Source organism: Cajanus cajan, chromosome 8 (genome assembly GCF_000230855.2).
Source record: "Cajanus cajan strain Asha chromosome 8, NIPB_CcT2T_4, whole genome shotgun sequence".
Taxonomy (NCBI): Eukaryota; Viridiplantae; Streptophyta; class Magnoliopsida; order Fabales; family Fabaceae; genus Cajanus; species Cajanus cajan.
The window spans coordinates 4,952,717-4,979,260 of record NC_138524.1 but is presented as its reverse complement, the minus strand read 5'-3'; the positions used below and the strand labels follow the sequence as shown (position 1 = coordinate 4,979,260).

The following is a 26,544-nucleotide window of genomic DNA, read 5'->3' as shown; positions in this document are numbered from 1 at the left end:
TTTTGCTTCTGGACATTTTTTTCTTTCCTTCATTTATTTCATACTTAATCAAGAACTTTGAATTATGCACTCGCAATTTTATTTGAGAGAATCCATTTTTTTTTATAATTTTAATGACCCATCAAATTAGTTTTTTAAATTAAAAAAAAATGATAAAAATAGTTTTTAAAATGAATATTTTTTAATTTAAGTAATGAAAGATAAATTTTAACAAAACTTTAATACAATCAAGAACTCAAATGAAATTAATTTTTGTCAAAGATATAAGATATTTTTATCAATATCATGATACTAAAAAATAAACAAAAAAAAAGATAAATTTAAAATCTTAAAAATTAAATAAGTAATTTTTTCATATACATTATTCATGCAGTATTATAAAGCGTTTTAATAATCAAGAAATAATTAACACACATAGAATGTAAATTTTGCTAATCAAGTATTATTCTAACATCACAAAAAATCAATTCTAAAGATATATATCAATCTGTATTCTAAAACAGATCTTATAGCCATCGAATTAAAATACTTAAAATAAAATAAAATTAATTACACCTATTAATATAAAGTAAGGATTAAAATTTTCTAACAAATTTTATTTAATGTTATAGTGTTATTAACACTTCTCCCTTTTCTATCTCTGTCTTCCTCTCCATGCATGTCCACTAACATGGATGTACATGAATGATTTTCCTGTGCATTAATCACTTGCTTGTCATTACCATTTTTGCTCCTTAAACTTTTGATTCAAAAATTCTATTTCGGTGTATGTTCCTCTTTCAAACTGGTCCCCATCACAATGAGAGACCCTTCATTTCATCCCAATCCCAAATGCTTTGCTCTTGTGCAACGAAACAACCCGGAGTGCTGGCACATGGATTTTCATCATCAACACACCCCACTCTTCTTCATCATCATCAACAACACCAAGCTACTGGTCATTCTTTTCTTTATAATGGTTTTTTTTTTTTTGTTCCTAGTCAGAAATGTCTGCCTTTCTTTGGATGCTGAAAAACTATATTGAAAAGAGGTTTTTTTTTTTTTTTTTTTTTTTTTTACATTAGCATTCTTGTTATATAAAAGTTCTGTTTTTTAATATAGCTTCTGGTGAAACTACCATGCCCTTTTGGTTTATTCTGTTCATAATGATTCTTTATTTCACCACCACACACAAAGGTGGTAGCTTTTATGCGCTTACTCATACTTATTGTTTGTGCTTTGTAGAATCCCTTTTGTCTTCATTTTTACATGTTATGTTGTAAAATATGATGATTTAAATCATGCTAGAAAATGAACTTGTTGGCTTTTCCTATTCATCAAAAGGGAAAATATCTAATTACCAATCAATAAATGAATGAAAGAATTAGGGTAAGGAAACGTCTTCAATTGTGTATTTGTTTTGAGTTGTGCCTTCAGCATCTCTTTAGCAGGTCCTGCTTGATAATTATCATAGTCATGGTTTCAAAAATTTAAGGAAACTTCTTTGCATAACTTGCAGAAAGTCCCAAAGGAGTTTCTGAAGCATTTGAATGAAGATTTGTCCAGTGATGCAATTCTTATTGGAACTTCTGGTGGCCAGTGGCAAGTAACTATTTTGAAGAAAGGAAATGAAATTTATATGCAAAATGGTTGGCCACAATTTCTGACAGATAACTCGGTGGTGCTTGATGAGTTCTTGCTGTTTAGATATCTCGGAGATAAATGCTTCCATGTTCAAATTTTTGGTAAGAATGGATGTGAGAGGCCATGCCTCACAGAAACAAGACAAGAAGAAGCTGCCACCCCAAGTTTGGTGAGGACAGAGAAGAGTAGACAAAGAAAAACTTCTTCTGGTTCATTCCTCCACGGATCCAAGTCTTGTCAAGAAGGTAAATATGTTGTCTCAAACATTCTCATACATTTACACACATATGTGGTTACAACCCCCAAAAAGTGAGAAATTGGTTTGACCAAATGTTTTGAAAATGTAAATAGCATCACAGATTTTGCCTTTATATTCCCACTAATCCCCAAAAGTTATCTCATTTCTTAAATCTTTATTTTGTGTATGTAAATAGATCTGGCTTTCAGCAACAAATGTTCACTTTCTAATGGATGTAAGACAAAGAAAACAAGGCAAAAACAAGCTGCCACCCCAAGTTTGGTGAGGACTAATAAGAGTAAACAAAGAAAAACTTGTGCTAGTTCATTTCGCCCCCATGAATCCAAGTCTTGTCAAGAAGGTAAATATTATGTGCCAAACATATACATTAGGACCTTAAAGGGACAAATTCAATTTGATCAAATATTTGAAAGGAAGAACATGTAAACAACATTTTGGATTTGGTCTTTAGATTCCTCCTATCCCCCTCCCCCCCTCCCGAAAAAAAAATCTCATTTCTTAAATTTTTGTTTTGTATAAACAGATATGCCTTTCAACAACAAAGACACACTTTCTAACGGATGTTTCAGAGAAATAAGACAAGAACAAACTGCCACCCCATGTTTGGAGAGGGCAGAAAAATGTAAACAACAAAAAACTTTTGCAGGTTCATTGCACCTCCATGAATCAAAGTCTTATGAAGAAGGTAAATACGATGTCTCAAACATACACATAAATGTGGTTACAATCTCAAAAGATGACAAATTCAATTTGACCAAATGTTTTGAAAGGAATAACATGCAAACAGCATAAGAGATTTGACCTTAATCCCCCTAAAGCATCTCACCTCTTAAATTTTTGTTGTGTATATAATAGATCTGGTTTTCAGCAACAAAGGCTTACTTTCTAAGAACTTTTCAAAGCCTCGGAATTCAATTAAATTTGAAAGCTCAGAAGCATGCAAATTGGCTGAGACTTTTACCTCTGGCAAACCTCATTGGAAGCACCTCCTGAGAAAATCTAATGTGGAAAATCCTTGCATATTGGTAAATGTAAATTTATTTTCTCCATTAGTGTCACTAGAATTGAGAGACATGCATATTTTTCTGTTAAAATTTAAAATATAAAACCAAATAAGTTTTCTTGATTCAAATTTCAGTTGGAGGGTGTTTATCTGAATCTCACATAACACACTCCTAAGACTGTTTTCATTTAGAACACAGAATAATATGATATAAATTGGAGTTCTCATGCATGCAGCACATTGCTACTGAGTTTGCCAGAATGTATATTCCTGAAGCAGTTACAGAGATCATTCTTTGGAATCCGGAAGGTAAATTTTGGGAAGTAACAGTGAATTCTCAAAGTAAAAGGTATACTCAGCTTACTACAGGATGGGGAAGATTCGTTCGTGATAACAAACTCATGAGAGGTGACACTTGCATATTTGAACTTGAAGAGGGAAACGAAGTTAGTGTTCACATATTCAGAACCAGATGTGCCAAATATTAATATGAATTCGGTCTTTATTTGATTTATGTCATGTTAGTGATCTCAGTTAAGCAATTAGTTTTAGCTTGTGCTCCACTACTACAATTTGGTTCTTATATGGCCAACTAGAATATGAATAAACCCAAGTTTATTATACTCTTTCTATTAGAATATATTCAAATGTCTTTCATAGATTATTTTTAAAATATAACATGTCTTAACAATCAATTATCGTGGGTCACTATTTGATAAAATAAAAATGTGTCAGTTCCAATAAAAATCATGGTATTCAAGAGGATCATACCTCCCTTAATCTTAAGGCATTAAATTTTAAATGTAGCTAAGTCCATCTTCGATGACATTACTAGTAATAAGAGTTAAAAAAATATATCATTATATACAAGTATGAGTCAACTTAGTTTGTTTTTATCTGCATTTAAAAAGACTTAACTAGATTGACCTGCTAATTAAATGAACTACGTTTTTACCTAATTCATCTCCAACCTACTTAACTTATAAATGCAATAATAAAAAATATATATAAAAATTAAAATTATTGTTAAAAAGAAAATGATTGAAAAACCTGAAAAATTATATAAAAAGAAATCTTAAAAACTGAAAAAGATTGTATAGCTGGTTAATATTTTATTTACTCGTTATTTCATGCTTCAACCAAACATTAATAAATAACTTGTCGCTAAAAACTATATCACTTTTACAATTGCTAAATAATAAAATTACAAGATACTAATAAGTAATTAATATTTAAAAATTATTTAGTCTTGCAAGCTAGTCCAATAACCCAAGTGATTGAAATTAAATAAATCAGACAAAATAAATTCATATTTAGATGGATCGACATTTTAATTCATCATAATCCAAATCCATATGCATGTATGGGTCCTCATGCTCAAATCCAAATACTCACTTCTAGCAAGTTAATTTTAGGGTGATCATCAAATAAATGGTTGATGGATAAATCAGTATTATTAAATAACTATTTACTCAGGTATGGGAGAGTTAATAATGGTGATCTACCTATAAACCACTTATTTGATAGTCCATCAGGAACATTGCCTCTCTGACCAACATCTTTAAGAATTCAGGAGAATAAATAGAGTGGACCAGGGATTGGAAGTTAACAATCAAAATCAAAGTTGTACTATGTTATGCAAATAATAATGGATAACCTTTGCATCTTACAATAAGCTCTAGGGTTGGTCACATTTGCTCATTAAACTTTTATCCAGAAACCAAATATTAGGGTACCCCACATTGTAGGACGTAGGTTCAACCATAAAGTCCCACAATGGCTGAGAGCGATATCTATCATCTTCCTCTTGCTAGTGAGCTGTGCATGTTGAAACTGCATTCCAAAGTAGGGTATTTCTATTGTATAACACATATGGTATATCAGTATATGATATATCATTCAGTAAAACATTATGTAAGTAAAAAATTCATTATCATTCAATTACAAATTATTATATATTACATTATTTATATAATAAATTTATTTTCTTATAACAAGAGATTAAAAAAGTCATATCAATAATGAATTGTAATTAATTAATAGTTTAGTGAATAGTCATTAAATTCTTAATTAATTTGACAAACAGATTAATTTTTGTTAATATTTTAAAATAATGTTTAGAATAAGATATTACATATTAATTTTTAATTGTCATTTTTGAAATGTGATATATTATATTTGTGGAAAAAATAAATCTTGATTAATTGTGTAGTAATTTGATTTTTCAGCCATGACAATAAGTGCATTTGATGGGCTAGCTTTTTTCAGTGTGCTTGCCAATTGTCAATAGTGGAGATGTTTCTTTGTGCAAATCTGAGAGTATTCTGAGAATCATCCCTCAAAAACAGCAAAAGAGAAATCGTGGAGTGAGAGAACTTTGCTAATAAACAAGGAAATTACCTATCATTTTTCATGTATTACATATATTTTCAATCTCTTTTGTCTTAAACACGAGGCATTAGGAATTGGAAATTACCAATGCATGTCATCTTCAATTATTCGTGGTCCTCCATCACTTTTCTTCCTGCAGACACGTGTAGAAAAGTTGCATTTCCTAACTGTACAGATTTTCTTTTTTGTTATTGAAAATGGATATGGCATGAAAGAATAGAATAAAGTCTTGCAATATCTTTTTTATGATAATGGATCTTTACGTAGAGAGAGAGAGGATAGGGACTCTCTTTTCTTGTTTTGTGACGAAAAAAAAAAGTGATGTTCTCAATCCTATAATTATTTGAATATTTTCCTACTTGTATTTTTTTAATTGTAAAATCATTAAGAATTCATTTATAATCAAGATTTTTCTAAAAAATATTAATAAAAAAAGTAATCACTAATCAATAATCACTAATCAAATAAAGAGTCTATAATAAGTAAATGTCAAGATAAAATCTTAGTACCTAATTGCTTATTTTTTAAATATTTACTTTAAATTTTTAATTTATTGTAATGGAAAAAAGATCAATAATGGTGGGATGCATGTTATAAAGAAATTCATGACAGATAATAAGAGACTGGTTATATACAAGTTTAAAAATGTTTTTAAGAGTTTCTCTTATGAAAAATATTTTTATTTTTAGTAAAAAAAATATCAAAAATATTTCTAACTTATATTTAAATAGATTCTAAATCAAGATACACAATTTGGTTTTGAGATCTCAATAAAGCATGATAGGTCACACATAAGAAAATCAAATAGATTAGATATAAAGAGAGAAAGTACAAATAATCCTTATTTATTAACACTAAAAGAAGTTTAGACTAAGATATATATATATATATATATATATATATATATATATATAAAAGTTAACAATATAGTACAATTTTCATGCTATATTTAATAATCATTAATTTATTTTCTAAAATTATGGGTAAATTTCTTAATTATAGATAAATTTTTGTTGAAAAATAAAAACATTACTTATCAATTGATTGATTGGTGATGATTCTTTTATTTATATGAAAAAATTATATATAATTTATTTATATAAATTTTATTTTAATATTTATATAGACTTAAAAAAAATTAATATCCTTTTTAAAAATAAAATCCTAGACAATCGTTACATGTTCAAAGCTGCCATCGTGTATAATAATATTTTTTCTTTTATCTCTCACTTCACAATTCACACACACAAGAACAACGAAATGACTATTTAAATGATCATTTTAATTAATTAATTAATATATTGTAATATGCTAGAAATATTATATATCTTAATGTTATAACTCGTATAGATATAACTTTTTTTTTCATTTTCCTTTTTCTATTCTTTTCACCTTCTTTTTCCATCAGTGAATTTCAATAGCAAAAGAAATTATATATTTAGTAATCTAATTATATTGTTATTATTTTAAATTTTAAATTCTTAAATTAAAAATCAATTTGTTTAAATATATTTCATTTATTAGTGTTAATATTTTTTCCCTACATAATCGCTTTCAAGTTTCAAGCCATTATTTTATAACAATGAAGTCACTAATTATTGAAGAAAATTTATTGAATGTACTTTTCTTTTATGAATGAAAAATTCACTTGAATGATTTTTTGCCTTAATCTGAGAATTTAATTTAATTTTCCACTTAAAAAATAATACACTATTATTTACACAAATTGATTGTAAATGAGAATTAAATTGAACCTAAATTCATTTTTTTACAAATAGAAAAATATTTAAAGTTATTATATATGGCTATTTGTCCCACATAAAAATTATTAAGTATTTGTGTAATATTGTTTTTAAGATTTTATTTTCATTATACTTTAATTTTTACACTTACCTTACACCATTTTATTTTCCTATTTTCTTTATATTTATTAGGTTATTTTTCATCTTTTCAATAAGAATAGAATTCGATACTAATGGATTTTACAATAACCTGTGCATTCTACTCAACAAGTTGAGCTAGATTTCATTTGTAAATTTTATTTTGTTTAAGATTTTTCTTTTTTATTTTTGTTCTCTAAACATCATTTTAATTTTTAATTTTTCTAAATTATAAAAAATATGTGCTTATATTGTGATATTTCTCTTGTCATAATTTTGGTTTGTCTTAACAATTAATGATTCTTGCTTTTGGATCATGAATAAGAAATTTGGATAAGTTGTGTTTTGTTGAAATGACATAATGCTCAAAATAATACTATCACTAAAACAAAATAAAAATACAAATGGTAACAAATCAATAGTCTAATAGAGGTAAAGGAAGTGGAAGAATTGGAACCAAAAAAAAGTAGGTGTTAATAACCATTAAATCATATAGGATTAATATTTTTGCATAATCTTGAAGTCTTTGAAAGGGTCATAGAATTAATACCAAGTCTTGTGATGGTAAATAGGTGAAAAAGAAAATATGATAAATTTAATATAAAAAAAAAAGTTGCTAGGAAAATGATAACTATAATGAGGATGTGGAAGTGTTTTTTTTTTTTTAGGTTTAGGGTCATACACAAGATAGGATTCGAACCCCTGACCTTGCTTAAGCGTGGATCAGCTCCTACTGCTGAACCTGTGGAAGTGTTTATTGAAAGCCAAAGAGACAATGGAATTAAGGTAAGATGTGGGAACCAATACTTGCACAAGAAAAAAAAATTCAATTATAAGATAACTAAGAAGTAATTATGAGTCGCAAAACAATTCTAATCAACCCATTATAAAATGAGTTGGGTAGGTTTGAATTTATTCTTAAAATGAGTTAAAAATTTCAATCCAATATGATCCTTAAGATTTTATTGAATTGATACATTATAATTTTAGAAAAATGAAAAAACGAATTATAAGAAAGTAATACATAGGTTGCCCACCAAACAAATAATGAGAAAAATCATAAATCATCTTAACACAATCATAATAACTATTAATTAGTTCATTAAAACATCCAAAATACTTAAAAAATCAAATACACCCACTAATTATCTTAAAATGCTAAAATAAAAAACATTAATTATTTAGCTCATCAATACCAACAATTCAACAATCACAAATAAGTCTAGATTATAACAAATACTATATCCTCTCAAAAGTCAATTAAATTGGTTGGGTCAATTCACAATCAACTCACCAAAATATAGATTAGATCATTAAAAAATTATGTAAGAATTTTAAATTCTATCTAATTACACACGTTTACTAAATTAAATAAATTAAATCAATTAAACCCATTTGACCATCCATATCAAGAATGGGAAATAAAAGTAGGAAAATAAAAAAATGGTAAAAATATTTTTTTTTAAGTTTAAGCTGGTTTTATAAAAATGTTTGGAAGAAAATATTTTTTAAAACTTAAGCAAGCATAGTTTTAACAATAATTTTATTTTTCACTTAAAATTGAAGAGAAAAATAAACAAATCATACAATTTTTTTTTAATTTCTTTTCCTCCAAAAATTGTATATACCTTTTTAAGGTTTGGGAATTTTTTTAAGTGAATAATTCAAACGAATAACTTTCATCTAATAATTTTCACCTTTTCTCTTTTACTTTTAACTACTTTTTCGTTCATTATCCGTAAACTCAAATAAATTTATTTGAACTAATTTATTGTCATTTAAGGATATATATACGTGTACATTCAAAACAAAATATATCTACATGTGTTCATGCAAATTTTCAAACAAAAACTTAATTACAAGTCACTCATTTTTTTATAATAAAATAATTTTACAACATTTTCCCCTAATTTTCTTACTTTTGTAAGACAAGTATCAAATAAAGTTTAATATTTTTAAGTAATTAAATATACTTTCTTTATAAAAATAATAAAAAATATAATATTATTGTGTAAGATATTCATCATGTCTAAAGAATAGTTGGCTTCAAATTCTTAAGAAGTATAATTCCTTTTTACGGAATTAAGAAGTATTATTATTATTATTATTATTATTATTATTATTATTATTATTATTATTATTATATATATATATATATATATATATATATATATATATATGAGGAGAGATTCTTTTATTCTAGGAATAAGTCTATTTATATTTACTTCGTTCAATTTAAAATTTTTAATGTATAGATTGATCTGCAAATTTTTAAAAAATTTGAAAATTATTTAATATTTCGTTTTATAAAATTTTTTATGATTATCCGTTAATTTGAATTAATGAAATGAAGTATCAAATAATTTTTAAATTTTTTAAAAATTTATATATTTATTCTATGTATTAAAAATTTTAAATTAAACGATTAAATTGTTAAAATTTGATATAAAACATGAATTATTAAACAGAATAAGTCTAATTAAATTTACTCGTAGAATAAAAGAATCTTTCGTGTGTGTGTATATATAAGTGTTTCTTAGTACAGTTACAAAATTCAATTATGATGTGATATCTCATTCGCAGGCCCTCAGCAGCAAACGAAGGACAGTGCCCGACTCTCCTAAAACATTATGAACACACAACACAAGTGCAATAGTGACCCAAAAATTCAACATGGTTTAGAAAATAATGCTTCTGGTTGATGACATTTCCTGGCTAGGCAACGCATTGTCGTTTATATCTTTTATAGGGATGCCTATAAATGGAGGTGCCGTGTATGCTTCTTTCTTTCTACAATTTCTAACTACGAATCATATTCATAGGGACATCACAAATAATCACATAACTCCTTCTGTTCCAATTTCCAAGCTTTAAAGGCAAACAAAGCAAAACAAACAAACGGGGTTTTAGAAATGGAATCATAAGATCTAAACTGGGAAAGGAAAATGAAAGCATGGTTTTTAAGTTTGAGGTGACTCACCGAGTCGTGACTCGTTAGCTTTTTAATAAGATTTTCATGTGTCAAGTTGAGGATTTTTTTCAAGGTTTTTAAAAACAAACCATTGTTTGACTCAAAAAGCAGAGAAGAGTGGGGACTGGAGAATAGGGAGTGATGGCCAAGTAGATCTGAAAGGTGGTGAAAATCCAGTAGGTAGTGCCCAAATTTTTCTACTTTGAATCAAAGGGTCATCAAATGCTTTAACGATTTGGTGTTTCTGGCTTCAGACACCGTCACAAAATGCCACACCCTTCTTTCCACAAGCTTCTTCTACCCTCTACTCTCCAACCCAACCAACTGGTACCTAAATTTTCTCTTATTCTTACCACTTTTTGTGTTTTTTTTTTGTTACTTTTGGGAGTGGCTATTGTTGGGTTTGTGAGAAATTTGAGTCAAAATGAAAGAAAGGGGTGAATAATGTTTATGGGTCTTGCTTTTTCTTCACTTACACCACCCCCAACTCCTAAACTTTGTCACCTCTTTCATCGAGTTGGATTTTTTAATCCATCTGAAGTGTGAGTACTAATTTCTATTTGTACTTGTTTGTTCTGTTAGGGTTGGGGGGAAAACTACATGGTTTGTCTAATAAGCTCTTTTTTTTTTGTTAAAAAAAAAAAAACTGTTTCAAGTGGAGTTATGAGCTCTGAACCAAAAGTTCTGGGTTATGTTACGTTTATTTCATTTCATGACTGTCTTGCTTTGAATTTTTTACTGCAGAAGACTGGTTGAGTGGTTCTGAAGGAAAATCAGAAAATTTCTTTTGGGGGTCAAGGTCTTAGGATTTTAGAAGAGACACTTTGTTGTGTTGCCTCACCTGAAACTAGTCCAGTACTTGAAGTCAAAAAAGTGTGGTTGGTTAATTGTGTCCTTTTTCAACAGTGTGCTCACACATAAGTGAAAAAGACACCCGTAAAATTGCCAGACTTCTTTTTTGTTTTCTTGAAATTAGACTTTATTGAATGAATATTGAGTTGATGGGGTTCTTCAGCAGAAAAATAAGGCTTTAACTAGGGGGTAATTCTGAGAAATTGTATGCTTATTATATATAAGTATTTGGTGCTTCGTTTTAGAAATCTAATCTCTTTACTGAACACAACAGATTTCTTTTGCTACTGGTTCTAGTAAATACCAAGCATTTATCATGCATTGGAACAGTGTTTTTTCCCTGTATCCTCTCAAACTCGTTTTAATGTACACATGCAATTTTATTTTGGAGGAAATTTTCAAGTATCTGTCAACATACATTAGAACTGATGGAGGAAGCACTTGAACCTGAAGCGAAGCCATAACTAAAGTTTCAATTATAAGTTGGCTTACTTAAAAGTTGAACTTCTTACAAGAATTAGTCTAGTTTTGGATTTTGATCGAACTAAAAATGCAAGATAATCACTGTCAGAGTTTTGCAGACATGTCAAACCATGTTTCTTCTTGGTGATGAGCATTGGGCACTTGGAGTTTATAACATCATTATGGCTGCAGTCTTGTATTACAAACAGGTATCAATATTTGGAATCTAACTTGATTTATGAATTGCAGAGGCTTCCAGATAATTTTATGAGAAAATATGGTGGCGAAATTTCTCCAATTGTTACCCTCTCAGTTCCTGATGGTAGTGTCTGGCGTGTGGGATTGAAAAAGGCAGACAACAAATATTGGTTCATTGATGGTTGGCAAGAATTCATTCAACGTTATGCCATTGGTGTTGGATACTTGTTGGTATTCGGATTTGAAGGAAAGTCATCTTTCAATGTTCGTATTTTCAATTTGGCCACGTCTGAGATAAACTATCAATCAGCCACGCGAAGCAGTAATGAAGGGCCCTACTTCGCAAATCGTGTCAAGATTTTTGAAGAAATGGAAGATGAAGATTCCATTGAAATCTTGGATTCATCTCCTTCACATCTTGCTTCACAAAATAAAGCTCTTGCTGGATCAGTAGATAAAATGACACCTGGAAAGAGTTATACACCAGCATTGCAGAATCTGTTCAATGGATCAAAACTTAATAGCATAAACTGGGGAGAGGGTGGGAATGCCCATTCTTTGAGAAGCGCCAGTGATAATAGGATGACCAGAGATATTGGAGTTCAGTTTAATGCAGTTGAGTTTAAAAGATCCACTGAAGAATTGAAATTGCGTGCTTCCATCGAGGAAAGGATTAAAAAAACTGCAAGAAAGAAGCGGAAATCAGGTCTTAGTAATCTCTTTTAACTTAGTTTTCTTTGAATGACATGGTTATCTATAAATTGAGTTTTATGATCAATACAATTTGTGGAAGTGCAGAAGGCCAGGACCCCTCTGCCGAACATGAAGAAGAGGTAGAAATGCGCTTTAGATTCTATGAAAGTGCTTCTGCAAGAAAAAGAACTGCGACAGCCGAAGAAAGAGAAAGGGCCATCAATATGGCAAAAGCATTTGAACCACCTAATCCTTTCTGTCGGGTTGTCTTGCGGCCCTCCTATTTATACAGGGGATGTATAATGGTGAGCCCTTGAATTTGACATGATAAATATAAAATCTGTTTAGATACTAGCTAAAAATGTTTTTGAAAGCTTTTATATTGAAAATAAAAAGTTTTTTCTAGTAAATAAGCTCTTAATAACGCTTCTAAGTTTGTATCTAAACAAACTTATATACGTTTTCAAGTCTATTTGGATACAGACTATTAATATTTTTTTAGTGTTTTTCTACTATAAAAAAAAACTTTCAGAAGTTCTTTGTATCCAAACAAACTTTAACATTCTTCTCTAATAGTTGAACTTGCATACTATGAACTCATCTTTGTGTTTTTCCAGTATTTACCATCCTGCTTTGCAGAAAAGCATTTGAATGGAGTTTCAGGGTTTATCAAACTTCAGATCTCTACCGGACGACAGTGGCCGGTTCGCTGCCTTTATAGAGGAGGTAGAGCCAAGTTAAGCCAGGGGTGGTTTGAATTTTCCTTGGAGAACAATTTAGGGGAAGGTGATGTCTGTGTGTTTGAGCTTCTTAGAATGAAAGAAGTAGTGCTTCAAGTTACTGTTTTTCGCATTACTGAGGATGTGGGATTGTTGAGCCCTCCTTTGCAGCAGAACCAAAACATGAACACACCTAAATTGTTGAACAATCCCTTGCAGCAACACCTCACTTCCACTAAACTGATTAGAAATTAGCAGCAGGTTCATTCCTGGTGCTCAACTGTATCAAATAACCCCTTGCTTCTGTGTGGAACTTAGATGCTTTTTTCTGTCCAACATTTCAGGGTGACTTAAGTGGAACGTAGTTGTTATAGTTTTGATACCCTTTTTTGTTTTCACCTCTCTAGACTTGGGTTGTAAATAGATTGTTCAATCTAGCTCATTAGAAACTCAGTCAATATGCTTGTCCCATAGTATTGCTGCTTATCTTGGTTTATTTATTTATTTATTTGCTGTTTGAAGTTGAATTGTATAGCTTCTTCTGCTTGACAACTTGATTCACTGTTTTTGTTGATTGCTGGAAATAAGTTTTGACTAATTGCCTTTTACATTCTTCTTTTTTCTATTATATGGATGGATGGATATTAGGCAACATTAACAATAGGTTTTCTTCCTTGTTATTTTTTTCATAAAATAATTATTTCACTGTAACATTATCTTTTGAAGGTCATCACTTTTGTATTTTTGGTTTCCATATGTTCCATAACAGTAGAAAATCCACTTTTTGGGATGCAAAAGAAGTAATTCACTTTCAGGTTTTTCTCTTTTAGATCAATATATTGGCATTTTGGCACTCTGAATTGTTTCCTTTTAATTCTAATTAAATTATAGATTCAGTGTATACATGTAAATAATCAAGGTCACAATAAAAAGAGTATTTAATGGAAAGTAGTTTTTATATTAGTTATTTTGGTCTATGAATAACAGAAGATAGTTTGAAAAAAATGTATTTAAAGACAGTTAATGAATTTTGTAAATAATTAGCTGGGGCAGCTCATGATATCTCTTACGTGGTTCATGAAAATAAGTAAAGCAAATTCAACATTTTACATGATTGATGATTTAACAATGGACCCCATAAATAGTGGGTGCAGATATTCTAAAGTACAATGGTAAAGTAGCAAAATAATTAGTTTATGTAACGCGTTGACTTCAGAATTTGTTACACTTAATTAATTCTTTATATATACTTGATCAATTTTTATGATTAGTTATCTAATTATATAAAAAAATACTAGAATTTTAACCTGTTGAATGCATTTTTTTTTTGGTGTTGGATGCATATGTTTATTTAATATATAACTAAAACTTATAATAAATTATGTACATAAATATAATATTTGAATATATAATTTATATTTAAAATTTATGTAAATAAATATTTTTAAATATATAAATTAAATTTTAGATTTATGATAAATAATTTATATTATAGCACAATATTTTTATTTATAATTTATTTCAAAATATTAAAATTTAATTCATAAATAATTATTATAAATAAAAATTGAATTAAATTAAAAAGTTAATTTTTTTTAAACTTTCACATCGAATAAAAATTTCTAAAAATGTTCTTATTAAGATAGATATTTATATTTAATATATAGGAGTTTATTTTTTAATTATTACATTTTATTACTTTAATTTATAGCATTTTGTTAGAAAAATTATTAACTTATCATAGAGCTTACTATACATGATTAATAAATATAAAAGTACTTTTAGATATTAATGATTACTATTCAAAGATAATTATGATAAAATATTTAATTTATACTTCTATTATTTAAGAAAATCCAAATTGTATACGAATATATTTATACTTAGTTTTCAAATTGTGCTAATTTTTTATTATTATAAATTATAATTTCAAATATTCTCTTATTATTTTGTAATATGCAATGTGTGTGTATATATAAAAATAATATATATGCATTAGATTTTTTTATTAAAAAATATACTAGGACAAATATACATAGATTTTTAATTCAAATAGTTTATATTTTTTATTTTTATCATTTATTGTTAATACCTAAATATATTTAACTTGCAATGAAATAAATATTTATATGTTCTAATTAAAAAAACAGAATACTGGAATTTATAATTTTAAATGAGTGTAAGTCTTCTAAAATAGAATAGTAATTAGATTTATGTTTTTCTTAAATGAAATGGAAACAATATTAGTTGTATATAAAGAATAATTTGGATGTGACAAGTTTTATAATTTAAATATTATATGAATAAATTATCTTGTTATTTTAGGGAATATTTTACCATTCTACTGTTTCTACTGTAGAGGATAGCAAACATGGAAACCATGGGATTGGGAAGGTAAATGTCCTCATCAAGTTATCTCACCTAAACAGTTTCCTTGTATGAGTAGAAAAAGAGGTTATATGAGATGGAATATTTCTATTGAGATGGTTAATTCACATTTACTTTTTCTTTTGTTTTTTTCTTTCTCGTCTGGCTTTAATAACTGATGTAACATGCAACCTCCAATTTTGTTTGATATAAATTTATAGATATGCTTTGGTTTTGTAGCAATAAAGGAAAGTGTCAAATTGAACAAAAGTCTGTTTAAACTAGACCCTTTCTTGCTTCATATATAGGTTCAGCTATTCCTTTCTCTTAGTTCTCTTGTTCTTTTACTTTTCTCACTCCTATTTTTTCTAAGACACCACACTATTTTTTTTATAAAAAAAAAAACCTTCTCCTATTGATATATCAATTCCCAAATTCGTTTTTCCTAAAACACATCACACTTCTCTCTGTAGAAACACCAAAAATTAAACTTCTGAGAGTTTATTTGTATATTTTGAAAATAAACTTTAAGAAATTTTCCAAAATTATATTTCTGAAACTACACAAAATGGACCTTTGTAATTTTATATGTCTAGAATGTCTAACTAATAGACTTCTAAAATTACAATATAAAACATACAAATAGAATTCTGAAATTATAATCTTGGAATATAAATAAATTTTTAAAAGTTTGATTTCAGAAGATACAAATAAATTTGTAAAATTTAATTCTGAAAGCAAAATTTATGTAGTTATGGAACTTAAATTCCAAAAAAACAAACTAACATAGGGGAAGAAAAATTTCAGCAAAAAAAAAAAAAACTCACCATTTTGAATTAGACGGGAACAAGTATGACATTAGGAGTATTTTTGAAATTTTGAATGAGATGGGGATGAGTGTAACATTAGGAAATTTTTTTTGGAAAAAAATGAAAGAAAAAAAGAAATGGATAGTGTTTTTAGAAAATTCACAACATCATCTTTCTTTGACCAATCACCAAAGTAGTTTTTTTCCTTGTGAATGAGAAAAAAGATGTATTCCTATATTTCTGGTTTTGGAGGGTTCCTTGCCAGTCTATGACTTCTGCAATTTTTCCTTCTTTCTATAAAAGAAATAATAAGGATGGAACATTAAAAAAACATATCTCCATAAATTAGTTGTTCACATTACTGAATACCATTGCTGATCCTTATTCACGTAAACCTTGTCCTCTTTCATTCCAATGATACAATATAATTAACTTAACTTTGTTTTGTAATTACAAAGAGCATGCCAAAGATGTTTGGTAGAAAATAAGGGGATAAATTAAAATCTGTTGTGACCATCTTGTTCTTCCAATTGGTGATGATTTCTTAGTTAGATTGAGAGAAATTGATGACAAGTGGTGATTTACAAATGGTTGGCTCGAATTTTCTGTGCTCTACTCTATTTGCGAGATGACTTCTAAACTTCAAATATGAGGGGCACTCTATTTTCAATTCCAACATATTCAATTTAGCTTGTGATCAGATGAATTATATAGAGAAGCCTATAGAATTATATCACCTTAAATATTTTAGGTAATGTCTTTACTTTAACAACTTGTGAAATAAAAATCAGAGTTAATTATATCTAGATGAAATTTTAATTTTAATTAAAGAATGACCAAAAATACCTAAAAGTATTTCAGCCCAACATAATAATTTATCTATATTAGGCAACTTTGTTCAGTGTCAGTCGTAAGTTATTTATAAAAATAGAAAAGAGATAGCAACTGAAAGATGCTTATGCAGTTAAACTTTTCAGAAATAGCATATTTGTAATTAGCATCATTAATTTGTGAGGTACCGGGAATAAAAATGGCAGCACATGCAATTAGCATCATAATTAAGCACTGAGCTGAAACTATTAGTGCATGCACATGTACCATGCACCATGCACCATGCATGCACCATCTTGATATGATTCCTTCACAACGATCAATTTCCAAAGACAGAAAAAAGAAAAGAAAAGAAACAGAATCATGATGAGAGACTCAGATATTTAAAGAGAAGTTTCTGTGGAGGGTTGAAGGGAAAGGAAAGTTGAGCATCCATCGTGTTTGTTGTGAAGAGATAGAAGCTATCATTGACATTCCCATAAAACCTTCAAATCCTATCCTAAAGTTGAGAAATCAACACCAAAGCCACAACCTCAAACACCAACTACACCACCCAAAGCAAAAAGATAGAAGAAAACAAAGAGGGTTGAACTTTGGAGTCAAGTAAGTTTATACTAATTAACCATGTGGATATTATCACACTCACTTCATACCACTATAGTTAAAATATTCATCATTCATCACTCACTCTCCACTATGCACTACACACATATATATAGAACACCTTGTATTTGGTGTGTGTATATATATATATATATATATACATATATATGTATATGTATGTATGTATATATGATGATTGATGAATGATGACCATTGACCACCCTCCTCTATGTTTTAGTTCATTTCTCCTTTCTTGGTTTGTGTTTAAATTTGGTCATAGATGAGTGTTTCTAAATAAGGAGATAAAAAATGAGAGAGTAAAATGAGAAAAGAATTTACAGAGAATGAGTTAAAAATTATAATGACTTTAAAATACAAGGAGTGTAAGAGGAAAAAAAATATTGTTTTGAAAGAGTAGTTAAATGAGATTTGAAAATTTTACAGAGAAAAGATTTGTTGTAGTCATGGTGGTTGATTTTGGCAGATCAACTTCATGCGTTTTCTGGTGTTCCATGTTTGTTCCATTTTGTGTTTTTTATGTGGAAAACCTTATAGTTTAATTTGTTTCACAAGCTAACAATTTTTGCATTCTTTTTAGTGTTTTCTAATTGCTATCCATTATAATTTATAGTAGATGCTTACATTGAGTGACTCATATCATTTGATTCATATATATTCTAACTAAAACATTGCTGATTTTTCTGTTCGGTTAATGATATAGTAGTTTTAAATGTAGATGCAGCAGTGCATGTTTGAGAGCAAATTATAAGAAATTTTAAGAAGTTCAGCTTAAGAAAATTATAATATTTTTGCTTAAAAATAAAATCCTTTTGTTACTTATATTGATATTTGATAGGATCATTTAGTTAGAACTGTTATTATCTGTTTTTTTTTTTTTCTCTTTTTCATATATTGACATAAAGTGTGTAAATAATTAAATTGCTTTGATATTTATGCGTGATAATATGTTCTTAATTTTTTTTTTGTTGGACTGACATTCTTTTATATAGATAAAAAATTTAAATACAGTAAAGATAAAATAAATAAATAAAATGTGTATTCTAACTTATTTAATTAATAATTAGAGAAGTAAGTTAAATATGGTGAACTAACTAGGGAGCCCTTAGCCTAAATATACTTATATAGATATCTTTTGGCATTTCAATTTTCTGACCAATTTATTTGGACATCTCATTGTTTTGAGCATCAAAGAGGGGTGCCAAATTTTCAGGACTTGCAAAAATTTTGGATAGCTCGATGGCCCTTTTTTTTTTTTGAAGAGGCAAAATAAAATCTTATATAACACAAACATGTTAAGACCACAAGATGTACCAGAACAAGCCAATACTTAAAAATAAAATATTTGCTGTCATGTAATAAATAGCTCGCAAAGCCATATTAGAAAGCATGAAAATTGAGTAAATCTGTAAATGTGTTTTCTCCACAGAACCGTACCTCTGCAAAGTTTCTTCTAGCCATAATGACCACACTACTATAACCAAGCATATCACAGTATAACATATAATTGCAACCATATTGATGAAAAACAAACCAATCCCATAACTTGTCATCATCTGTACATAATATTTTCGAAACCTTCACGGATTCTTCAAACTCAGCTTCTAGATAGACACATCCTTTGATCACAGAATCAGCAAGCTAACGAGTATTTAAGCACACCCTTTAGAAAATAACCATTGCCATGACAAAAGTTTAATCAATTCCACCATTTCTTCTACAGTTCTTTCCTGACCTTGAAACACATCAAAGTTTCTACACTTCCATCTCGATGACTACTGGTGCCAAGAAACACCCTGACTTCTTCAAAGTCTTCCTTCCGGAACAAAGCTCAGAAAGATTGGTATTTTCTTGATTATACTTTCCGCTACCTTGAATTACATGAAGATATATAATGTTGATGTACTCAGATTGCTGCACTTAAATTATTGCCATACATTGTATGGATCATTAAATTTACTAAAATAATGAGATATACCAATTTAGCTATGCGTCTGTTTGGATAAACTTTTACATAAGCACTTATGTGAGAAAAAAATAGGAAGGAAAAAATAAAATAAATTTCTCTGTAAGTTCAAACTAACTTATGCACAAGCTAATTTATATTTTTGTGGAGAAGTTATATGAGAAAACTTCTACAAATTAACTTATGCATAAGTTAATTTTAGCTTATAGAGAAACTTATTTCATTTTTTCTCCCTATTCTTTTCTCCTATAAGTGCTTCCAGAGAAGTTTAACCAATTTGACCCTATGATTATATTGCTTTATAAGTGTAATTTACCAATGCAATTGTTGATTTCAAAACATTATCAAATTATCATATAATAGTATCAAAAGTAACATTGATCTTCTGCTTACATAAGAGGCTTACAACTTTTTTTTCTCTCTCTCAAATTGTAGCTTATCCCAAATTCTTTTGTGAGGTTGATTAACATGCAAGGAAGGATCCCTGAGGATGTCATACTCAGAAATTGTGGTGGGAGAGTTTGGCATGTCAAAACGGGTCGTATTGGAGAGAAGTTATACTTTGATGATGGGTGGAAGGTTTTCCAAGAAGAAAACTGTTTAGGAAAAGCTGACTTTCTGGTCTTTGAGTATGATGGAAGCAATGAGTTCAAGGTATTAATCCTTGAAATATCAACACAGTGTGAAAAGACTGTGGTAAAGATGGAGGAGGAGGAGAATGTAGAAGAGGAAGCAGAAGCACAAGAAGTTGATGAGATGGAGGTGAGAGAGGAGGAAGAACATGAACAAGTTGAGGAGGGTAAGATAGAGGATGAGGAAGATAGTGAAGATGAGGACTATGATAGTGATGACGAAGATGACAGTGCCTATGATAATGGTAGTGATGAGGATTCAGGGATGGAAGAAGAGATTGAAGAAGAGCACAGTGCTGGAAGCATCGGTCGAAGTTATCTTAGAGCTTGCAAAAGTAAGTTTTAGCTTCATGTTGAAAACTAGATTTTGTTTTTTTTCACATTTCTGTATTATGACTTGTGAGTGCAAGAATCAACCTTTAACTACTGATTTATCTGGCTTAGGAGAGACTGAATCAAGTTCTACCCCCAGGGTGGAAGGTCCTCTTGAAGTCTATGAATTTGATCCAGAAATGTATATTCAGCCGGAGAATCCATATTTTGAAGCAAAACTCTACAAAAGTAGACGCAATGAATTGGTTAGAATTCTTATCTGGTTTGTTCTAGTTCTGTTCTGTTCTGTTTTTTTTTTTGTTTTTTTTATTAACTTGCATATAAATGTTGGCTTTTAAGACATTGGAGCATGTTAGATGAGTAAGTCCATTTGCTTAAGCCTTTGTTCCTACCTTCTACTTCTCATTGCTAACTAAATTCCTTTGAATTGTAAGCACTTTTAATCTCTAATTTATTATGTTCAAGTTAAAAATGTTAATTCAATGATTCTCAATTTTCTGACCTGTTTAAGCCACGTTGTTGCAATTTCAGTTTTTCATAAATCACAATTATTGCATGTTCCTTCTTCCATCTACATTACTTTTGACTTATGGTTTGATCCCTCCCTATTGCAGCACATTCCAGGAAATGTCATTAAAGACTTTTCCCTCACTTTTCATGAAAAGGTTACCCTCTTTTGTTGCGGATGCTGCCAACGCCGGGTATAATAATACTAATAGTTACTTATCATTTTGACAACTATATCTTAGGAGCATTTATCTGTATTAATTGGTTTTGTCTCGAGAATTTGAAATTACAGCTGTGTACTTTCTTTGTTACAACAGGATTTTCAAGAAATTGAGTTACGAGAGTATCATCTGAGCTTGGCACAACATGCACCCATCCGAAAAAGATATTTGGAAGTGTCAGGAGAAGTCTGTAGGTGGCTAGATGGTAGAGTATGCGTCAAAGGTTGGTTGAGCTTTTGTAGAAGGAACAAGATGACAAAATATGATACGTGCCTATGTGAAATTATATCAGGGGAAGACCAAATAGTAAGAATGTTTCGAGTGCATGTACTATGTTCTAGGAGGGGATGAACACACAATTGTGATGCCAGTGATTTGGACTTTTGACTAGCTAATTGTTAATGCTTATAATTTTCTCATGTAATGGTTTCTTCCATTTTCTTATGGAATGATAACCATATTCATCCATACTTCGTTGCATTCACAGTCATGTAACTTAGACTACTTCACTTTAGCCATTTGTCTTGTTCTACTTTGGACAACTTCTATTGATTGGATTGGAATCTGAACTTGCTTGTGGGCTTAAATTCCACTTTGTTTTTAGTTGGACAAATATGAACTTAATTTTTATGCAATTGGTGAACCAATTTGATGCTAGAACCAATGTTGTTAAATTCACGATCTAGATGGTAAGATGGCATGTTTAAAGCATCAAGTGTGTATAATTCCTTATTATATTTTATATGTTTTCTCCTAATTGTTTATAACAAGAATTTTCATTTGGAAACAAAGAATTTATACACAATGTTGTCTGGTTTCTAGCATAAACACTACGGAGATGACAAAAGTTCTTTTTAGACAACTTGAAGACTTCCCTATTGAAAGTTTGCTGTAAATATAATATAAGAAATCAATTTAACAATTTTATTGGTATGCTTTCATTTTTCTCAATTTGGGAAATGGGTACAGTTACTGCATCTCCCTCAGAAGTCAGAAGTGCATTTTATGTAACTAAATTACAAATGATTATCAGAAATTTTGCAACAAGAGATCAAAAGAAAAACCTCATGGTTTTTTATCAAAGGTTATCAATACAACAAACAAAACTAAACTGTCAACTGATAAACAGAAACATCCTTAATTCCTTATAAAATTAGGGAATTTGTGAAGCAATCAAGATCTGAAGATATTATGCTTCTTACATTTTTAAGTGAAAGAGTCCACAACAGAAAGAGCAGTAACTTAATAGACTCTAGACAGTTTTAAAGTCTACCAACATTATATAGATAGCTGAAGATTTCCTGACAGGTTATAAAACCCAACAGATTGTTGGACATCTATTTAAACTTGGGCTAGAATAAAGTACGCTGAAGGTTATTGTATTACATAAACTCAGGTCTCTTATATACACTTGAGACCTTAAAAATGCAAGCATCAGGCCTGTTTAACAAACTGTGGTAGTTTATCTGGCCTGCTTGAAACCTTCATTGGCCAAAGCTGACTCTGCACCTTTAGTTTGAATTCTCTCATATTCCAACCGGTTTGTTGTAATGGTACATTTTCTAGCAAGTTTCAAGCAAATGATTCCGGCAAATATCAGAATTGTAGAAAGGATCCAACTGAATTGTAAGTTGGCCAATCCCCTGGCCCTAAAATCAGCCTCTTTGGAGCCACAAGTAACTGCTCCAAGGACTTCATGGCCACTTATCTTGGCCAAATTCATTACACATCCTTCAGGGACAAAAGCTGGAATCCATAGCATAAACCCCATGTTTATAAACCAACATCCTTGGAAGATGACTGAAATGGAAAGCACAAGAGCCGCATTGAAATTGTTAGGAAAAATGGTTGCAGCCAAAGCTGATACAAGTGAGACAAGCACTATGAGCTGAAGCAGCCAGTGGTAATGGCCTTCTAGTCCAACATGGTCTGTGGAGTGAAAATGGAGAAGGAAGAGTTCTTGACTGAACACTGAGGATGCAAGTATCCCAACAAAGCCAGAGAAGAGGTCAAGTGAATCAGTCAACTCGGTGGAGAGTGAGAAGCCAGCAAACAAAGCAAGGTGTATAAACATAGTTGCATGCTCAAAGTTATCAAGCTTGAAAGCATAGTGGAAATGAGGGAAGTCTAGAATTTGCATGAAAATTGCAAGGATTGAAAAGGATAGAATGGAAACAAGCTCCAAGTGTTTGAGTCTAGACTGAGGGGTGTTAAACTGGTACCAGAATCTCACAGTGAAGTTGGCAGGGCCCTTCACAAGGTAAGATCTAATGGTGTTGATGGTGTGCCATAATCCAAGAAGGGCTAATGCAGACCCTTGCACTGTGTGTCCGACAAATGATCCCATGATAAATTTTTTCTCTTCACAAGACAACCATTTTTGAGCTCAAATCCTTCATTTAAATATATGAAGCTAGCAAATATGGTTCATACACGAAATAAAGTGTTTTATAATTATATGATGTGATATATGATTAGTCCAAGCATTTGACTAAGTGCATGGTGCATGTGTTTCCACAAACGGAAAAGAAGACCTACTATGACCAACATCATGAAAGAAGATGAAAATGGGGACAGCACTTGGTTAGAAATTAAAGTAAAAAGTTGAGGGACGTGTTGTTTTCTTCAGAACTGTTTGCGCTCTAATTGAAAATCTCCACTACAAAAAACGCCAAATGTAACAGCAATCATCAAATACAAACTTGCCTTTCGTAGTGAAACTGAAAACTAGTCATGGCGATAGTGGTTGGCTTTTGCATTGAGCCATACAAGCAAATGTGTCCCTTCAGGGAGTGGAGAGTGAAATCTCTCCAATAAATTCATATGGCAAGCAATGTGTTCCCACTCATTAAAATTAGTTGATTCTCCATTACATCAAATTCACGTAAAAAAAAAGTATATGACAGCGAAAGAGATAAGATTTTGAGTATATTATTTTACCACCATATTGATGTACCGTGTACGTAACATAATTTATTTGTATTATAGACCACTCGAAAAAAGTTAAGTTTTCACTTTAGAGATGGATAAAGTGATGCTTCATATCGCAAATTATACAAGTTTAGCAAAGAAAAATAAGATGTAATGTATGCATAAACAATTCTTTTGAATACATGTACAACGCTAGCGTAAATGTAAATGTAAAATGGTAGAGGAAGCAGTAGTGTTAAACACTTAAACGGGACTCGAGGGAATCTCAAGACTAACAAATGAAGCAAATATACAACTGCAGAACGTTGTATTGTCATGTCTAATACATTTCGGATATATACTTGTCGTACACACTTCGAAAATAGATACTCTTTAATGTGTCAAAATTTTAAAAATAAAAATAAAAACAATCGATACTTATAACACTTTTTTAACACAATTTAGACACATTTTTTATGAGTTGAACACAAGTTTAAACAGTAATTCAACATATATTCTTAATTAAACATTTAACACTATTATTATATATAAAAAAAGAAAATTAAGTCAACTTATTTATAAATAAAGTTCATAATATTTTTTTTTATTATGTGAAATTCATTTTCATAAGAATTACTAATTATTTCGTCTTTTAAGAAACATGATTCATTTTCTAACTATTTAAGGATTATTATTGTATAAAAATTGTAAAGCTTAACAACTTTCACAAAAATAATATAAGTCTTAATTCTCAATTTAAATTTCTTTCATGTTAATTATATATATACACACATAGATATAAGTCCTATATTTTGAACATTAACCGTTTCTCGATTTTCATATGCACGTCGGACTCAATGTTTTATAATAGAATTGTTTAAAAAAAAAAATAGAATGCATTTGAGAGATACTTTTTGTTGGGAAATGGCATCATAATTTCCCTTCTCTGTTAACTCAAAATGGGCACTGAGCGGAAACGTAAAATTATTACACCAGAAATTTTAGCGTGGAAAACCTTTCTCAAGGAAAAACCACGGGACCAGTAGGCCACTTAATCTTCCACTATAAAATAATGGGAATACAAAATACAATGATATTGTATCCTCAATTTGTGGATAACACTCACAAATTGGCTCACTATTTTTCTCTCTTAGAAAAACTCTCTCTAAGGCTTTCTCTCTATTTCTTCTATGAGTGGAAATGCTTCACTCTTGGATGATTAAGCCTCCTCTCAAGCCTCCTATATATAGGCTTCAAGAATGCATCATGGCCATTGGATATATGTGGCTAGAAAACACCACAACCATTGATTTGATACTTGGTCATTATTAAGCCACACCTACCACACCTACCTCACCTACCACACTTATCACACCTACCACAATATTTTTCTATGGCTGGACCCATCAATTCTCCCCCTCCAGTCATAAAAAGGGATTATCCTTGGATTAGTTTAGGGTTGATGCTAAGCCTGCAACTTCTTTACAGACTTCTATCTTCTCTCTTGGTAGAGATTTTGTCATCATATCAGCCCCGTTGTCTTTGGTGTGTATCTTCTCAATCTTGAGCATTTTACTTTCTAACACATCACGGATCCAGTGATACCTTACGTCGATGTGTTTCGACCTTGAATGAAATGTCGAGTTTTTGCTGAGGTGTATGGCGCTCTGACTGTCGCAGTAGAGAACATAGCTTTCTTGATCTTGTCCTAATTCTTGTAGGAATTTCTTCATCCACAGGATCTCCTTACAACCTTCAGTGATTGCAATAAACTCTGCTTCTGTGGTGCTTAAGGCAATGCACTTTTGTAGTCGTGATTGCCAAGAAATAGCTCCCCCTGCAAAAGTAATCAAGTATCCTGATGTAGACTTTCTTGAATCTACATCTCCAGCCATATCTGCATCTGAATATCCAGTGAGCATTAAATTTCCATTGCCAAAACACAAACAACTTTTGGCAGTTCCTTTCAGATATCGTAATATCCATTTCACAGCATTCCAATGCTCCTTTCCTGGATTTGATAGAAATCTGCTCACAACTCCTACAGCATAAGCAATATCTGGTCTTGTACAGACCATTGCATACATAAGGCTACCTACTGCAGAGGAATAGGGAACCTTGCTCATTTCTTCTTTTTCTTCATTCACTGGGCATTGCTTCTTACTCAATTTGAGATGACCAGGTAATGGAACATGCACAGATTTGGCGTTATGCATATTAAACCTTTCAAGAACTTTCTTGATATAGTCTTCTTGTGACATCCACAACATTCTTTTGGAACGATCTCTAATTATCT

At 30.1% G+C, this 26,544-nt stretch overlaps 4 protein-coding genes across 9 annotated transcripts; 3 read left to right on the top strand and 1 right to left on the bottom strand.

Annotated features, from left to right (window-relative positions):
- Positions 1–656: 656 nt before the first annotated feature.
- On the top strand, positions 657–3,506 carry LOC109800668 (B3 domain-containing protein Os11g0197600). 2 transcript variants are annotated; one of them, XM_020361489.3, is made up of 6 exons: positions 657–937; positions 1,499–1,868; positions 2,058–2,222; positions 2,406–2,567; positions 2,738–2,913; positions 3,122–3,506. In XM_020361489.3, exons 1-6 carry the CDS (start codon positions 800–802, stop codon positions 3,371–3,373), a joined length of 1,263 nt encoding a protein of 420 aa, XP_020217078.1. In that variant the 5' UTR covers positions 657–799; the 3' UTR covers positions 3,374–3,506. The 2 variants fall into 2 exon arrangements, with proteins under 2 accessions (XP_020217078.1, XP_020217079.1); XM_020361490.3 differs by having other exon boundaries at positions 660–937; positions 2,738–2,907.
- A 6,256-nt stretch (positions 3,507–9,762) lies between these two features.
- LOC109800667 (B3 domain-containing transcription factor VRN1) lies at positions 9,763–13,578 on the top strand. Of its 4 annotated transcripts, none has more exons than XM_083062624.1 (4): positions 9,763–9,923; positions 11,691–12,345; positions 12,438–12,637; positions 12,950–13,578. In XM_083062624.1, exons 1-4 carry the CDS (start codon positions 9,918–9,920, stop codon positions 13,304–13,306), a joined length of 1,218 nt encoding a protein of 405 aa, XP_082918750.1. In that variant the 5' UTR covers positions 9,763–9,917; the 3' UTR covers positions 13,307–13,578. The 4 variants fall into 4 exon arrangements, with proteins under 4 accessions (XP_082918750.1, XP_082918751.1, XP_020217076.1 ...); XM_083062625.1 differs by having other exon boundaries at positions 9,764–9,930; XM_020361487.3 differs by lacking the exon at positions 9,763–9,923 and adding an exon at positions 9,985–10,454.
- A 3,721-nt stretch (positions 13,579–17,299) lies between these two features.
- Positions 17,300–22,147, top strand: LOC109800669 (B3 domain-containing protein REM20). 2 transcript variants are annotated; one of them, XM_020361492.3, is made up of 6 exons: positions 17,300–17,661; positions 19,403–19,522; positions 20,081–20,612; positions 20,722–20,855; positions 21,225–21,311; positions 21,435–22,136. In XM_020361492.3, exons 2-6 carry the CDS (start codon positions 19,451–19,453, stop codon positions 21,687–21,689), a joined length of 1,080 nt encoding a protein of 359 aa, XP_020217081.1. In that variant the 5' UTR covers positions 17,300–17,661; positions 19,403–19,450; the 3' UTR covers positions 21,690–22,136. The 2 variants fall into 2 exon arrangements, with proteins under 2 accessions (XP_020217081.1, XP_082918754.1); XM_083062628.1 differs by lacking the exon at positions 17,300–17,661 and having other exon boundaries at positions 18,734–19,522; positions 21,435–22,147.
- A 242-nt stretch (positions 22,148–22,389) lies between these two features.
- Positions 22,390–23,768, bottom strand: LOC109800670 (transmembrane epididymal protein (DUF716)). Its single transcript, XM_020361493.3, has one exon. The coding sequence runs from the start codon at positions 23,683–23,685 to the stop codon at positions 22,801–22,803; it is 885 nt and encodes a 294-aa protein (XP_020217082.1). The 5' UTR covers positions 23,686–23,768; the 3' UTR covers positions 22,390–22,800.
- Positions 23,769–26,544: the final 2,776 nt, after the last annotated feature.